Source organism: Aphelocoma coerulescens, unplaced genomic scaffold (assembly GCF_041296385.1).
Source record: "Aphelocoma coerulescens isolate FSJ_1873_10779 unplaced genomic scaffold, UR_Acoe_1.0 HiC_scaffold_315, whole genome shotgun sequence".
NCBI lineage: Eukaryota > Metazoa > Chordata > Aves > Passeriformes > Corvidae > Aphelocoma > Aphelocoma coerulescens.
Window position 1 is genome coordinate 83,900 of NW_027183659.1, and position 15,614 is coordinate 99,513.

Below are 15,614 nucleotides of genomic sequence, written 5' to 3' on the forward strand. Positions count from 1 at the left end.
CTCTGTTCCTAGTGCTTTTTCCCCACAGTCTTGGACTTGCTTGTCAAGCTAAGAGACTAAACATTTTAGAAGCTTCGTAGCTAGGGATCAGTGTGCCCCAGAGCCCAAGGTCCTCTCCAGAACACATTCTGTAAAGCAAGATAGAACCAAACAGGGGAAGGTTCCTTGGGGAGGGGGGCTCACTTGAGCCTCTCATTGGGGAATCTTTGATAGTTATGCTAATTAGTAAAACCTATAATGTTATACCCAATGTTGGGGGAGAGGGGGACACAGAGAGTCTCGGCGGGGTGCATCTCGATGCATATGACCTGGACGTGTACACCTAAGAATCCTTAAAAACGAACACCAAGGTAAAATCCCTTTTCCCCTTCTAACCATGTATGACTCTTGATTTTAAGAGTGGAAAAGGCATCAGCACAAAATGGCAAAAACAAAGACCTTTCCTAAAATCACCCGCAATTTTATTCTTTGTCAAATAATCCCCTTGCAGCTCTTCAAATGTTTCAGGGCAGCAGTCGGCAGTGCTTGAATAGCATCAAAGGTCACGGGCGTGACACCCAGCTTTCTCAGAATTCCTGATTTCTATAGAAGTACAGGTATCTAGAAAAATACACGGAAATTCACCGTGAGCAGGAGGAAGTGGTGCTTTCTGCAGGCTCCTGTCAGAGCTCTTGGCCCTCCACAAAGGAACGGGGCGCCTTCCCAACACCCACAAAGTGGGTTTGGACTCCCTGGCCGGCTTTGATCTCCAGGTGGGAGAAAAGGGAGGCCCAGTCGAACACCTTTGGGATTAGTTCTAGGTTATGATTCTTTTTGCCCCCAGTCTTTAGCTCCGCTAAAGTTCCATCTGCTTTGGCACATCCATGAGGAAAGTGAGGCAGGTTGGAACCACCGAGGACATCAACACCAGGGACTCCATGTCGAGGGCACGTTTGAAGAGCAAAGAAATCAAGTGCCCTTAAGTAAAAGTGACAACCAGCTGATTTGGTTTCTTTGAAGTCCGGTACAGAAAGAAAAGTTTTCAGCAGGTGAACAAAGCAGGCTGTTCACAAGTGCCATTAGAAACCAGAAACTCCACCCATAAAAACCCAACCTGCAGGATTTCAACCCTGCTTTCTCGACAGTGGACGTGGCACTCAGTGCCATGGCCTGGTTCTCAGGGTGCTGTTAGGTCATAACTTTATTACCCTGCAGGTGACACTCGAGGGCCATCAGGGGTGACCGAGTGTCCCCTGCAGTGCCAAGGTCCGGCCAGGCCAGGCGCGGGGACCGGGCTGGCCACGCCCCTTTCCTCGTTGGCCACGCCCCTTTCCTCGTTGGCCACGCCCCTTTCGACCATCAACCGCCCCTTCGGCTCAGGCTCCGCCCCCACGCGCCCTCCGCAGCTCTCATTGGCCGCCGCCGTCCCCTCGCGCCCAGCGCCACCTCTCATTGGCTGCCGCCGTCGCCTCGTGCCGGCTGCGCTTTGCCATTGGCTGCGGGCGCCGCTGTTGTTGTTCGTGCTGTTCCTGGCAGCAGGAGCGGCCCGGGGCTCACCTGGCACCTCTCGTCCCCTCTCTTCGCCACTTAGCGCATCTTATCGCCTCTGGGCCCTTCTTAGCACCTCTCACCTCTTAGCTCTCTTCCCCTCCCACTCCTTACCATCTCTTGCCACCTGTCCCCTGTCCCCTGGCGCCGCTCTCTTGCCGCAGCTCGATCGTCGCTCGCTCGCTCGCTCCCTGCCCGGGCCATGTCACTGTGCGGCGGCCGCGGGCTGCCCGGGCTGGCGGCCATCTCCCCGCTGCCCTCGCCGGGCACGGCCCCGCTCACGCCGCTGGACAAGGCTGACCCGGCGGGCCCCGCCAGGTGAGGGGGTGGCCGAGGGCCAGCGGCTGGGAGGGGCTTTGGCCGCCCGCCGCACGCGGGACTGCCCCGACGGGACACGGCTGCTCCGCGCGGGGCTCGGCGGCGGGGCCGTGCCAAAGGGGGCTGGCACGCTTTGGGGATCCCCTGCTGCAGCTCCTGCCCCCGGCCCGGCAGGGCCACAAGGGGCGAGGCCCAAGCGGGCCGCTGACACTGCCCCGTCCTGACCGCCCGCAGGCACCGGGACACCCCGAAGCGGGGCCACGGGGGGCTGCCCCTGCCGCGGCTGTGGCACACGCCGTCCCCGCAGCCGCTGGCCTCGGACTGTGGCCGCCACTCGCTCTCTTGCCAGCCCCCGGATGCAGGTGAGGGATGCGGCTGCTCCGTCCCCGGGCGCTGCCCGGGCCTGGGCTCCTGCAGAGGGTGTTAGCCTAAGGGGACAGGGCTGTGGCGGGAGGGCTTGGCCGAGGGGCTGGCGAGGGGCTCGAGGCGGGGCAGCTGGTGGGGAGGGATGGGCGGGAGCCTAGAGCTGCGCTGGCCGGGGCGCAGCCGGGAAGCGCTGCGGTGACAGCCTGCTCCGGGGGACACGCGACATTCCATGGGCAGCGGTGCTCGCAGGGCCGTTGGCACCCGCCTGCTGGGGGACTCCGTGCCCGGCCCCGAAGTGCCCGGGGCCCCGGGCTGGGGGCAGGAGGCCGATCCCCGCAGCGGGGCTACTAGCCCAGTGCCTTGTTCCCGCAGGACTGGAGCCGGACTTCCCCACGCAGCAGAAGCCCGCGGCCGCGCAGGAAGAGTGAGCGGCCCCATGCCCGTGTCCTCCCGGGGACACCCCCTGTCCCTCCCCCGCGCAGCAGGGCCCGCTCTCAGCCTCGCTGGCGGCTGTGCAGCCAGCTGTGAGCCCCAGGCTGTGCCTGGGCGGTGGCAAGCTGGCCTGCTTGGGCGGCGACGTGGATGCCACCGCCACTGACCCCATCTCTGCTCTCCCCACAGCTCCCAGAGAACGATGCCGGCGTTCGGGAGAGCGCTCAAAGAGTAAGTGCAGGGGCTCTGTCCCTGCCGCAGGACATGAATGCCGGGCTGTCCCCGTGCCCAGGCTGTCCCTGTCCCACAGCCAAAAGCCAGGCTGTCCCCGTTCCCCCTGCTGGGGTCCCGCTCAGGCCGTTGGTGTTTCCTCAGTGCCTGGAGGTGGTTTTGCCCCAGGTCCCTTTGGGGAGCTGTGACAGCCCCGGGTGGGGGGGGAGGGCGTCTCACCCCGCCCTGAGCACGTGGGGGACAGAGGTGGCAATGGCAGAGGGGTGGGACTCAGCGGCCCAGGCCACCTGCTGTCATTTGACCCTTTCCTCTGCCGGCTCTTGCAGCAGGAAGCTCCTTCGGCAGAGGATGCACGCGTTGCCGGTGAGTGCTGGAGGCTGCGCAGGGCTGAGCAGAGCGAGGCAGGATCCTGCCGAGTCCCTGGGCGAGCCGGGACGAGGAGGATGGAGGCAGGAGAGGGGGCAGGGCTGGTGCGCACCTCTCACCGCTGGCTGTCCCACAGGCGTGGCAGCGGGACGGCAGCCGCGTCCTGAAGGACATCTCGCAGCTGCAGGAGCGCAGGGACAGAGCGCGGCGGCGCCGCAGGGAGCCCGAGGATGAGGTGAGGGGGGCAGCGAGAGCTGGGGGGCAGGGAGGGGACAGAGGGGTGCTGACGCCGTGTCCCCCCCGCTGCAGGAGGGCTTTGTGGCCAAGAAGCTGCCGAGGCCGGGCCAGCGGAGCCATGGGGCCGCCAGGAGGGAGCCCCTTGCCGAGAGCCCCTGGGCCGCATCAGAGCTGCTGGTGAGAGAGGCTGGAGGGCTCGGGAGGGCAGCAGCGATGGGTGATGCCGGGGCTGCACGCGTGGGAGCTGCCGCTCCGAGCTGCCCGCGTGGCCTGGAGAGCTGCGGAGGTGGGAGATGGCCGGGCCGGGGGGTCACGGGGACAGCCCGTGCGTCTCCAAAGCTGGAAGGCACCGGCAGGTGGTGGATGGAGCTCGCCTATGGGATCCGTGCCTGCCTGCGGCTGGGAAGCAGCTGGCAGGACTTGTGCCCATTTCACGATCTCCTCTGCCTGTGCCCCAAGTCTCCCCAGCTGCTGCCCTGGCAGAGCGATGCCACCGTGCCCCAGGAGAAGGAGAACGTGGTGAGCACGCCGGTGATGAGCAAGGAGGAGGCAAAGCTGGTACGTGGGAGCCTTTGGGAAGTGGACAGAGCCCCACAATCCCCTCTTGGGGTCTCCACTGGGGCGTCTGGGGCCGCTGCTTGGTGAGCAGCAGCAGCCCAGAGACTGTGGGCTTGTCTTGGTCACGGGGAGCGGGAGCCTCGGCCGCTGCCCTGCTGGTGCTGGGGCTTGCCAGAGCGCCAGGCAGCAGCGCGGGCTCTCCCCACAGCGGCCGGGGAAGCGCAGCCAGTGCCGGCAGCTGTCCCGCTCGCCCTCGGAGCCGGGCAGTGTCGCCAGGCCCGTCCTGAAGCGGGGACAGCCCTCGGACAGCGACAGCCCTGTGGAGGCCAAGCGGCAGAGGAGGGTGGCCGGCAGCCCTGGCCAGGAGGCGTCGCTGGAGCCGGTGGGTGCTGGGGAAGGTGTGGGCTGAGAGCCAGCGTGTCCCTGGCGGGCCTGGGCCCCGGCCCGGCTCTGGCAGAGCCGCTGCTGACATTTGGGGGTGTCTCTGGCTGGTGCCTCGGCAGGGAGCGTGGCTGGAGCCTTCCCGCTCCGCCCGGCGTGAGGAGCTCGAGAACCTGCTGGCCAACGATGACCAGGAGCTCATCGGGGATTTCTCCAAGGTAGGGCCACGAGGATGGGGCAGGTGAGGGGGTGCCCCCATCATTCGGAACGGGGAGCATGGCTGGAGCCCCGCAGCGCTGTGAGAGCCCAAAGCGAGCTGGTGGCCCATGCCTGGGGCCACGGGGCCTTGGGGCCGTGACTTGCCAGCCTGCAGCATCGCTGCGGTGCATGAAGAGCCCCATGGCCGCTCCTCTGCTCCAGCCGTGTGGCACAGCCCCGTCTATGTGGCCCTTGCCCTCCCGCGGGGGCACAGCTGGCCGCTCGGGGGCTTGTGGGCTGGGGCGACAGGTTGCAGGCCTGGGAGGTGTCCTTGGAATGGGGCTGAGCCCAGAGCCTGTCTGTTGCAGCCTCACCTCCTGCCGACGGTGGAGGGCAAGGAGCCGGGCCTGAAGTACATCTCCCCTGAGACGGTAAGGGGGCTGCAGCCCCTCCCCGGCCCCCCCGAGGGGCTGCCTGCCTGCTCTCGCCCTGTCCCCCGGCTGTCCCCCCCTTTGGTGACGCGCTCCCCCCGCAGCTGGCGGCGGTGCTGGCGGGGCACTTCAGCAGCAGCATCGAGAGCAGCCTCGTCGTGGACTGCCGCTATCCCTACGAGTACGAGGGGGGCCACGTCAAGGTCAGAAGCCCCTCGTGGCCCTGGGGCCGGGAGGAAGGGCGGGGTCCGAAGCACCCTCGGAGGTGCTGAGCCCACGGCGAGGGCTCGAGCAGCCCCCCCGGAGGGCACTGAGCCGCCCGGTGGGGTGGAGCAGCCCCTGGGCAGTGCCGAGCCACCCCCTGAAGGGCTGGTTCGCAGCTGCAAGGAGGAGGGTGACGGTGTCCCAGGACCGCGGGTGACGGTGCTGCTGGGGGAGGCTTGGGGGCAGCGTCCTTGAGTCGCTGCACAAAATGCAATGGGACACGGAGGGGGAAAAGGCGCCTTCTCTGCCTCGCCAGGGCGCTGTCAACCTGCCGCTGCAGCGGGACGTGGAGGAATCGCTGCTGGAGCAGCCCATCGTGCCCCTGGACTCCAGCAGGAGGGTGATCGTCATCTTCCACTGCGAGTTCTCTGTTGAGCGGGGGCCCAAAATGTGAGTGATGGCCCGGGGGGCCCGCTGGGCTCTGCCAGCCGCGGATCCCGGCACGGGGGTGATGCCGCGCGTTTTGTCCGTGGCACAGGTGCAAGTTCCTGCGGGAGAGGGATCGCCGCTGCCACGAGTACCCCCAGCTGCACTACCCCGAGCTGTACGTGCTGAAGGGCGGCTACCGGGAGTTCTTCCTCCAGTTCCCGGTGAGTGCCGTCCCCGTGTCCCCTCGGTGGCAGGCGGTCGGCGCCGAGAGGGAAGAAGTGGCGGGGGCACACGGCGGTGGCGAGGGGCAGCTGTGGCTCTGAGCATCCTCGCCGCCACGGGCGGGGATCTGCAGGGCCGGCGGCTGCTGTGCTGCGGGGGCTGACGGAGCCGTCCGTGGCTTGCAGAGCCACTGCGAGCCCCGGGACTATCGGCCCATGCTGCACTCCGCGTTCAAGGAGGAGCTGCGCAAGTTCCGCGGGCAGAGGCGGCTCCGCGAGCGCGGCCGGCGGGCGCTCTTCAGCCGCGGGCGGGACCTGTGAGCGCCCGGGGGTCTCTCAGCCGCGTCGGGGCAGCGCTGGAGCTGGGAACGGAGGAAGGCTTCCCTTGGCTGCGGATGCGCCTCGCCTGCTCGCTCGGGTTTGCTGCGATGGCTTTGGGGTGGTAGTTTTTGTTCAGAGCGGTTTTGCGTTTGTTCGTTGCAAATATTTTTGTGTTTGTTCGTTGTTGCAAATATTTTTTTGTTCGTTGTTCGAAATATTTTGTGTTTGTTTGTTGTTATAAATATTTTTGCGTTTGTTTGTTGTTCTAAATACTTTTGTGTTTGTTTCCGGTTAGGAATAGTTTTGTGTTCGTTGTTATCAATATTTCTGAGTGTCTCCGTTGTTAGGATTGTTCGCTGCAGTCTCTGTTAATAAAGTCCGATTGCAGGAGAACAAAGGCGTGTCCTGAGCTCTCGCTGCCCGCACCAGGCTGCTGCAGGGGTGGGAGCCCCCGATGCGGGGCTGGTGGGATGGCCAGGCCGGGCTGGAGGGCTCTGCCGGGGGTCTGGGGACAGGGGCAGCTGCTGGCAGGGGACAGGGCTGAGGTGCTGGCTTCCTTGTGGGGCGTGGTGACTTCCCCAGGGACACGTGGGCAAGCGTTGGCCCCGTGGCTGCTGTTCCTGCGTGCTGGGCTGGCAGCAGCATGGCCCCGGACCTCCACGGGACCCTCTTTCCTGAGCATGCTGGGCTTGCAGGCAGGACCCGTGGGACACTTGGGGTGGTGACATGGCACCCCTCTCCCTGGGACCCCCACAGCCAGGATCCTGTCTTTTCTTAGGGGGACTCCTGAACTTTGCAGCACCCCCAGGGCTGGCACAGCCGTTGCTGAGGGGAGCCCGGGCTCAGTAGGACTCGCAGAACTGTGGCAGCCCCGTTTTGGGGGTCAGGGCTCATCAGGACACTCAGGACCATCAACCCCCCAAATTCTGAGATCCTCCTGTAGTGATTACACCCCCTCTCCACGGGACCCCCGCGGTAATGACAGCCCTCTTGAGTGGGGCTGGGCTCATCAGGAGCCCCGGGGCTTTAACACCTCACCGCCCTGCCTGGGAGCCCCAAAGCCGTGTTATCTCTCTTTGTAGAGGGCTCTTCTGGCCTTTGCAGCACCCCCAGGGCTGGCACAATTCCTTTTTGGGGGACAGGGCTCGCTGGGAGGCCGAGGGATGTGGCACCTTGAAGGGGTGGGTGTCCTTAACACCAGGGTCCCCCATTCTCTCTCGGGCAAGTGGCCTCCCAGTGCCAAGTGCTTCAGTCACCCTTGGGGCACCCATCCTCCCCTCCACTTCCCTGTGTTCCTGATGAGCTGAAGTCACTCCTGGATGCCCCAGGGGGGCTTCTCCATGCCCTCCCTTCCCCAGCCAGGTGACAGGGGCCTGGTTATGGGTGTTGGGCCTGGCCTTTGCTTTGCTTTGTGCCCCACCAGAGAATCCATCTCTGGCCAAAATTGCCCTGGCTCCCGCCTGCACCTCCTTGGCCCCATATCCACATCCTGCTCCATCCCAAACTGCCAATGGGCTCCTGGATCAGCTCCTGCCTCACGGACAATCCTGGTTTGAAAGTCTGACAAGGAGCACTGGCACACACACGGGCAAAGAGGCGTGTCCTCTACTGAAGAAGACCTTGGGGGGGGGTGAGTAATCAGAGGACTTTGGGGTGCCAGGAAGGCCACACAGCTGAGTAGCTCAAGCAGAAAACAGCAACGCCAATGAGAAGTCACAAGAGCAAAACAGAGGACTGCACTGATGCCATGAAGATTTTTGCCTTTTCTTTTATACCCGTTATACCCTTTTACAACTTCTCTATTCCTAGTGCTTTTTCCCCACAGTCTTGGACTTGCTTGTCAAGCTAAGAGACTAAACATTTTAGAAGCTTCGTAGCTAGGGATCAGTGTGCCCCAGAGCCCAAGGTCCTCTCCAGAACACATTCTGTAAAGCAAGATAGAACCAAACAGGGGAAGGTTCCTTGGGGAGGGGGGCTCACTTGAGCCTCTCATTGGGGAATCTTTGATAGTTATGCTAATTAGTAAAACCTATAATGTTATACCCAATGTTGGGGGAGAGGGGGACACAGAGAGTCTCGGCGGGGTGCATCTCGATGCATATGACCTGGACGTGTACACCTAAGAATCCTTAAAAACGAACACCAAGGTAAAATCCCTTTTCCCCTTCTAACCATGTATGACTCTTGATTTTAAGAGTGGAAAAGGCATCAGCACAAAATGGCAAAAACAAAGACCTTTCCTAAAATCACCCGCAATTTTATTCTTTGTCAAATAATCCCCTTGCAGCTCTTCAAATGTTTCAGGGCAGCAGTCGGCAGTGCTTGAATAGCATCAAAGGTCACGGGCGTGACACCCAGCTTTCTCAGAATTCCTGATTTCTATAGAAGTACAGGTATCTAGAAAAATACACGGAAATTCACTGTGAGCAGGAGGAAGTGGTGCTTTCTGCAGGCTCCTGTCAGAGCTCTTGGCCCTCCACAAAGGAACGGGGCGCCTTCCCAACACCCACAAAGTGGGTTTGGACTCCCTGGCCGGCTTTGATCTCCAGGTGGGAGAAAAGGGAGGCCCAGTCGAACACCTTTGGGATTAGTTCTAGGTTATGATTCTTTTTGCCCCCAGTCTTTAGCTCCGCTAAAGTTCCATCTGCTTTGGCACATCCATGAGGAAAGTGAGGCAGGTTGGAACCACCGAGGACATCAACACCAGGGACTCCATGTCGAGGGCACGTTTGAAGAGCAAAGAAATCAAGTGCCCTTAAGTAAAAGTGACAACCAGCTGATTTGGTTTCTTTGAAGTCCGGTACAGAAAGAAAAGTTTTCAGCAGGTGAACAAAGCAGGCTGTTCACAAGTGCCATTAGAAACCAGAAACTCCACCCATAAAAACCCAACCTGCAGGATTTCAACCCTGCTTTCTCGACAGTGGACGTGGCACTCAGTGCCATGGCCTGGTTCTCAGGGTGCTGTTAGGTCATAACTTTATTACCCTGCAGGTGACACTCGAGGGCCATCAGGGGTGACCGAGTGTCCCCTGCAGTGCCAAGGTCCGGCCAGGCCAGGCGCGGGGACCGGGCTGGCCACGCCCCTTTCCTCGTTAGCCACGCCCCTTTCCTCGTTAGCCACGCCCCTTTCCTCGTTGGCCACGCCCCTTTCGACCATCAACCGCCCCTTCGGCTCAGGCTCCGCCCCCACGCGCCCTCCGCAGCTCTCATTGGCCGCCGCCGTCCCCTCGCGCCCAGCGCCACCTCTCATTGGCTGCCGCCGTCGCCTCGTGCCGGCTGCGCTTTGCCATTGGCTGCGGGCGCCGCTGTTGTTGTTCGTGCTGTTCCTGGCAGCAGGAGCGGCCCGGGGCTCACCTGGCACCTCTCGTCCCCTCTCTTCGCCACTTAGCGCATCTTATCGCCTCTGGGCCCTTCTTAGCACCTCTCACCTCTTAGCTCTCTTCCCCTCCCACTCCTTACCATCTCTTGCCACCTGTCCCCTGTCCCCTGGCGCCGCTCTCTTGCCGCAGCTCGATCGTCGCTCGCTCGCTCGCTCCCTGCCCGGGCCATGTCACTGTGCGGCGGCCGCGGGCTGCCCGGGCTGGCGGCCATCTCCCCGCTGCCCTCGCCGGGCACGGCCCCGCTCACGCCGCTGGACAAGGCTGACCCGGCGGGCCCCGCCAGGTGAGGGGGTGGCCGAGGGCCAGCGGCTGGGAGGGGCTTTGGCCGCCCGCCGCACGCGGGACTGCCCCGACGGGACACGGCTGCTCCGCGCGGGGCTCGGCGGCGGGGCCGTGCCAAAGGGGGCTGGCACGCTTTGGGGATCCCCTGCTGCAGCTCCTGCCCCCGGCCCGGCAGGGCCACAAGGGGCGAGGCCCAAGCGGGCCGCTGACACTGCCCCGTCCTGACCGCCCGCAGGCACCGGGACACCCCGAAGCGGGGCCACGGGGGGCTGCCCCTGCCGCGGCTGTGGCACACGCCGTCCCCGCAGCCGCTGGCCTCGGACTGTGGCCGCCACTCGCTCTCTTGCCAGCCCCCGGATGCAGGTGAGGGATGCGGCTGCTCCGTCCCCGGGCGCTGCCCGGGCCTGGGCTCCTGCAGAGGGTGTTAGCCTAAGGGGACAGGGCTGTGGCGGGAGGGCTTGGCCGAGGGGCTGGCGAGGGGCTCGAGGCGGGGCAGCTGGTGGGGAGGGATGGGCGGGAGCCTAGAGCTGCGCTGGCCGGGGCGCAGCCGGGAAGCGCTGCGGTGACAGCCTGCTCCGGGGGACACGCGACATTCCATGGGCAGCGGTGCTCGCAGGGCCGTTGGCACCCGCCTGCTGGGGGACTCCGTGCCCGGCCCCGAAGTGCCCGGGGCCCCGGGCTGGGGGCAGGAGGCCGATCCCCGCAGCGGGGCTACTAGCCCAGTGCCTTGTTCCCGCAGGACTGGAGCCGGACTTCCCCACGCAGCAGAAGCCCGCGGCCGCGCAGGAAGAGTGAGCGGCCCCATGCCCGTGTCCTCCCGGGGACACCCCCTGTCCCTCCCCCGCGCAGCAGGGCCCGCTCTCAGCCTCGCTGGCGGCTGTGCAGCCAGCTGTGAGCCCCAGGCTGTGCCTGGGCGGTGGCAAGCTGGCCTGCTTGGGCGGCGACGTGGATGCCACCGCCACTGACCCCATCTCTGCTCTCCCCACAGCTCCCAGAGAACGATGCCGGCGTTCGGGAGAGCGCTCAAAGAGTAAGTGCAGGGGCTCTGTCCCTGCCGCAGGACATGAATGCCGGGCTGTCCCCGTGCCCAGGCTGTCCCTGTCCCACAGCCAAAAGCCAGGCTGTCCCCGTTCCCCCTGCTGGGGTCCCGCTCAGGCCGTTGGTGTTTCCTCAGTGCCTGGAGGTGGTTTTGCCCCAGGTCCCTTTGGGGAGCTGTGACAGCCCCGGGTGGGGGGGGGGGGCGTCTCACCCCGCCCTGAGCACGTGGGGGACAGAGGTGGCAATGGCAGAGGGGTGGGACTCAGCGGCCCAGGCCACCTGCTGTCATTTGACCCTTTCCTCTGCCGGCTCTTGCAGCAGGAAGCTCCTTCGGCAGAGGATGCACGCGTTGCCGGTGAGTGCTGGAGGCTGCGCAGGGCTGAGCAGAGCGAGGCAGGATCCTGCCGAGTCCCTGGGCGAGCCGGGACGAGGAGGATGGAGGCAGGAGAGGGGGCAGGGCTGGTGCGCACCTCTCACCGCTGGCTGTCCCACAGGCGTGGCAGCGGGACGGCAGCCGCGTCCTGAAGGACATCTCGCAGCTGCAGGAGCGCAGGGACAGAGCGCGGCGGCGCCGCAGGGAGCCCGAGGATGAGGTGAGGGGGGCAGCGAGAGCTGGGGGGCAGGGAGGGGACAGAGGGGTGCTGACGCCGTGTCCCCCCCGCTGCAGGAGGGCTTTGTGGCCAAGAAGCTGCCGAGGCCGGGCCAGCGGAGCCATGGGGCCGCCAGGAGGGAGCCCCTTGCCGAGAGCCCCTGGGCCGCATCAGAGCTGCTGGTGAGAGAGGCTGGAGGGCTCGGGAGGGCAGCAGCGATGGGTGATGCCGGGGCTGCACGCGTGGGAGCTGCCGCTCCGAGCTGCCCGCGTGGCCTGGAGAGCTGCGGAGGTGGGAGATGGCCGGGCCGGGGGGTCACGGGGACAGCCCGTGCGTCTCCAAAGCTGGAAGGCACCGGCAGGTGGTGGATGGAGCTCGCCTATGGGATCCGTGCCTGCCTGCGGCTGGGAAGCAGCTGGCAGGACTTGTGCCCATTTCACGATCTCCTCTGCCTGTGCCCCAAGTCTCCCCAGCTGCTGCCCTGGCAGAGCGATGCCACCGTGCCCCAGGAGAAGGAGAACGTGGTGAGCACGCCGGTGATGAGCAAGGAGGAGGCAAAGCTGGTACGTGGGAGCCTTTGGGAAGTGGACAGAGCCCCACAATCCCCTCTTGGGGTCTCCACTGGGGCGTCTGGGGCCGCTGCTTGGTGAGCAGCAGCAGCCCAGAGACTGTGGGCTTGTCTTGGTCACGGGGAGCGGGAGCCTCGGCCGCTGCCCTGCTGGTGCTGGGGCTTGCCAGAGCGCCAGGCAGCAGCGCGGGCTCTCCCCACAGCGGCCGGGGAAGCGCAGCCAGTGCCGGCAGCTGTCCCGCTCGCCCTCGGAGCCGGGCAGTGTCGCCAGGCCCGTCCTGAAGCGGGGACAGCCCTCGGACAGCGACAGCCCTGTGGAGGCCAAGCGGCAGAGGAGGGTGGCCGGCAGCCCTGGCCAGGAGGCGTCGCTGGAGCCGGTGGGTGCTGGGGAAGGTGTGGGCTGAGAGCCAGCGTGTCCCTGGCGGGCCTGGGCCCCGGCCCGGCTCTGGCAGAGCCGCTGCTGACATTTGGGGGTGTCTCTGGCTGGTGCCTCGGCAGGGAGCGTGGCTGGAGCCTTCCCGCTCCGCCCGGCGTGAGGAGCTCGAGAACCTGCTGGCCAACGATGACCAGGAGCTCATCGGGGATTTCTCCAAGGTAGGGCCACGAGGATGGGGCAGGTGAGGGGGTGCCCCCATCATTCGGAACGGGGAGCATGGCTGGAGCCCCGCAGCGCTGTGAGAGCCCAAAGCGAGCTGGTGGCCCATGCCTGGGGCCACGGGGCCTTGGGGCCGTGACTTGCCAGCCTGCAGCATCGCTGCGGTGCATGAAGAGCCCCATGGCCGCTCCTCTGCTCCAGCCGTGTGGCACAGCCCCGTCTATGTGGCCCTTGCCCTCCCGCGGGGGCACAGCTGGCCGCTCGGGGGCTTGTGGGCTGGGGCGACAGGTTGCAGGCCTGGGAGGTGTCCTTGGAATGGGGCTGAGCCCAGAGCCTGTCTGTTGCAGCCTCACCTCCTGCCGACGGTGGAGGGCAAGGAGCCGGGCCTGAAGTACATCTCCCCTGAGACGGTAAGGGGGCTGCAGCCCCTCCCCGGCCCCCCCGAGGGGCTGCCTGCCTGCTCTCGCCCTGTCCCCCGGCTGTCCCCCCCTTTGGTGACGCGCTCCCCCCGCAGCTGGCGGCGGTGCTGGCGGGGCACTTCAGCAGCAGCATCGAGAGCAGCCTCGTCGTGGACTGCCGCTATCCCTACGAGTACGAGGGGGGCCACGTCAAGGTCAGAAGCCCCTCGTGGCCCTGGGGCCGGGAGGAAGGGCGGGGTCCGAAGCACCCTCGGAGGTGCTGAGCCCACGGCGAGGGCTCGAGCAGCCCCCCCGGAGGGCACTGAGCCGCCCGGTGGGGTGGAGCAGCCCCTGGGCAGTGCCGAGCCACCCCCTGAAGGGCTGGTTCGCAGCTGCAAGGAGGAGGGTGACGGTGTCCCAGGACCGCGGGTGACGGTGCTGCTGGGGGAGGCTTGGGGGCAGCGTCCTTGAGTCGCTGCACAAAATGCAATGGGACACGGAGGGGGAAAAGGCGCCTTCTCTGCCTCGCCAGGGCGCTGTCAACCTGCCGCTGCAGCGGGACGTGGAGGAATCGCTGCTGGAGCAGCCCATCGTGCCCCTGGACTCCAGCAGGAGGGTGATCGTCATCTTCCACTGCGAGTTCTCTGTTGAGCGGGGGCCCAAAATGTGAGTGATGGCCCGGGGGGCCCGCTGGGCTCTGCCAGCCGCGGATCCCGGCACGGGGGTGATGCCGCGCGTTTTGTCCGTGGCACAGGTGCAAGTTCCTGCGGGAGAGGGATCGCCGCTGCCACGAGTACCCCCAGCTGCACTACCCCGAGCTGTACGTGCTGAAGGGCGGCTACCGGGAGTTCTTCCTCCAGTTCCCGGTGAGTGCCGTCCCCGTGTCCCCTCGGTGGCAGGCGGTCGGCGCCGAGAGGGAAGAAGTGGCGGGGGCACACGGCGGTGGCGAGGGGCAGCTGTGGCTCTGAGCATCCTCGCCGCCACGGGCGGGGATCTGCAGGGCCGGCGGCTGCTGTGCTGCGGGGGCTGACGGAGCCGTCCGTGGCTTGCAGAGCCACTGCGAGCCCCGGGACTATCGGCCCATGCTGCACTCCGCGTTCAAGGAGGAGCTGCGCAAGTTCCGCGGGCAGAGGCGGCTCCGCGAGCGCGGCCGGCGGGCGCTCTTCAGCCGCGGGCGGGACCTGTGAGCGCCCGGGGGTCTCTCAGCCGCGTCGGGGCAGCGCTGGAGCTGGGAACGGAGGAAGGCTTCCCTTGGCTGCGGATGCGCCTCGCCTGCTCGCTCGGGTTTGCTGCGATGGCTTTGGGGTGGTAGTTTTTGTTCAGAGCGGTTTTGCGTTTGTTCGTTGCAAATATTTTTGTGTTTGTTCGTTGTTGCAAATATTTTTTTGTTCGTTGTTCGAAATATTTTGTGTTTGTTTGTTGTTATAAATATTTTTGCGTTTGTTTGTTGTTCTAAATACTTTTGTGTTTGTTTCCGGTTAGGAATAGTTTTGTGTTCGTTGTTATCAATATTTCTGAGTGTCTCCGTTGTTAGGATTGTTCGCTGCAGTCTCTGTTAATAAAGTCCGATTGCAGGAGAACAAAGGCGTGTCCTGAGCTCTCGCTGCCCGCACCAGGCTGCTGCAGGGGTGGGAGCCCCCGATGCGGGGCTGGTGGGATGGCCAGGCCGGGCTGGAGGGCTCTGCCGGGGGTCTGGGGACAGGGGCAGCTGCTGGCAGGGGACAGGGCTGAGGTGCTGGCTTCCTTGTGGGGCGTGGTGACTTCCCCAGGGACACGTGGGCAAGCGTTGGCCCCGTGGCTGCTGTTCCTGCGTGCTGGGCTGGCAGCAGCATGGCCCCGGACCTCCACGGGACCCTCTTTCCTGAGCATGCTGGGCTTGCAGGCAGGACCCGTGGGACACTTGGGGTGGTGACATGGCACCCCTCTCCCTGGGACCCCCACAGCCAGGATCCTGTCTTTTCTTAGGGGGACTCCTGAACTTTGCAGCACCCCCAGGGCTGGCACAGCCGTTGCTGAGGGGAGCCCGGGCTCAGTAGGACTCGCAGAACTGTGGCAGCCCCGTTTTGGGGGTCAGGGCTCATCAGGACACTCAGGACCATCAACCCCCCAAATTCTGAGATCCTCCTGTAGTGATTACACCCCCTCTCCACGGGACCCCCGCGGTAATGACAGCCCTCTTGAGTGGGGCTGGGCTCATCAGGAGCCCCGGGGCTTTAACACCTCACCGCCCTGCCTGGGAGCCCCAAAGCCGTGTTATCTCTCTTTGTAGAGGGCTCTTCTGGCCTTTGCAGCACCCCCAGGGCTGGCACAATTCCTTTTTGGGGGACAGGGCTCGCTGGGAGGCCGAGGGATGTGGCACCTTGAAGGGGTGGGTGTCCTTAACACCAGGGTCCCCCATTCTCTCTCGGGCAAGTGGCCTCCCAGTGCCAAGTGCTTCAGTCACCCTTGGGGCACCCATCCTCCCCTCCACTTCCCTGTGTTCCTGATGAGCTGAAGTCACTCCTGGATGCCCCAGGGGGGCTTCTCCATGCCCTCCCTTCCCC

The 15,614-nt window shown here is 65.0% G+C and overlaps 2 protein-coding genes across 2 annotated transcripts; both read left to right on the plus strand.

Annotated features, from left to right (window-relative positions):
- The first annotated feature begins 1,729 nt into the window (after positions 1-1,729).
- Positions 1,730-6,220, plus strand: LOC138101521 (M-phase inducer phosphatase 2-like). The gene is made up of 14 exons (XM_068999295.1): positions 1,730-1,845; positions 2,080-2,207; positions 2,584-2,635; positions 2,833-2,874; positions 3,201-3,237; positions 3,377-3,475; positions 3,550-4,035; positions 4,244-4,417; positions 4,539-4,634; positions 4,983-5,045; positions 5,150-5,248; positions 5,566-5,699; positions 5,788-5,899; positions 6,086-6,220. Exons 1-14 carry the CDS (start codon positions 1,730-1,732, stop codon positions 6,218-6,220), a joined length of 1,773 nt encoding a protein of 590 aa, XP_068855396.1.
- Positions 6,221-9,767: 3,547 nt separating this feature from the next.
- LOC138101519 (M-phase inducer phosphatase 2-like) lies at positions 9,768-14,258 on the plus strand. The gene is made up of 14 exons (XM_068999293.1): positions 9,768-9,883; positions 10,118-10,245; positions 10,622-10,673; positions 10,871-10,912; positions 11,239-11,275; positions 11,415-11,513; positions 11,588-12,073; positions 12,282-12,455; positions 12,577-12,672; positions 13,021-13,083; positions 13,188-13,286; positions 13,604-13,737; positions 13,826-13,937; positions 14,124-14,258. Exons 1-14 carry the CDS (start codon positions 9,768-9,770, stop codon positions 14,256-14,258), a joined length of 1,773 nt encoding a protein of 590 aa, XP_068855394.1.
- Positions 14,259-15,614: the final 1,356 nt, after the last annotated feature.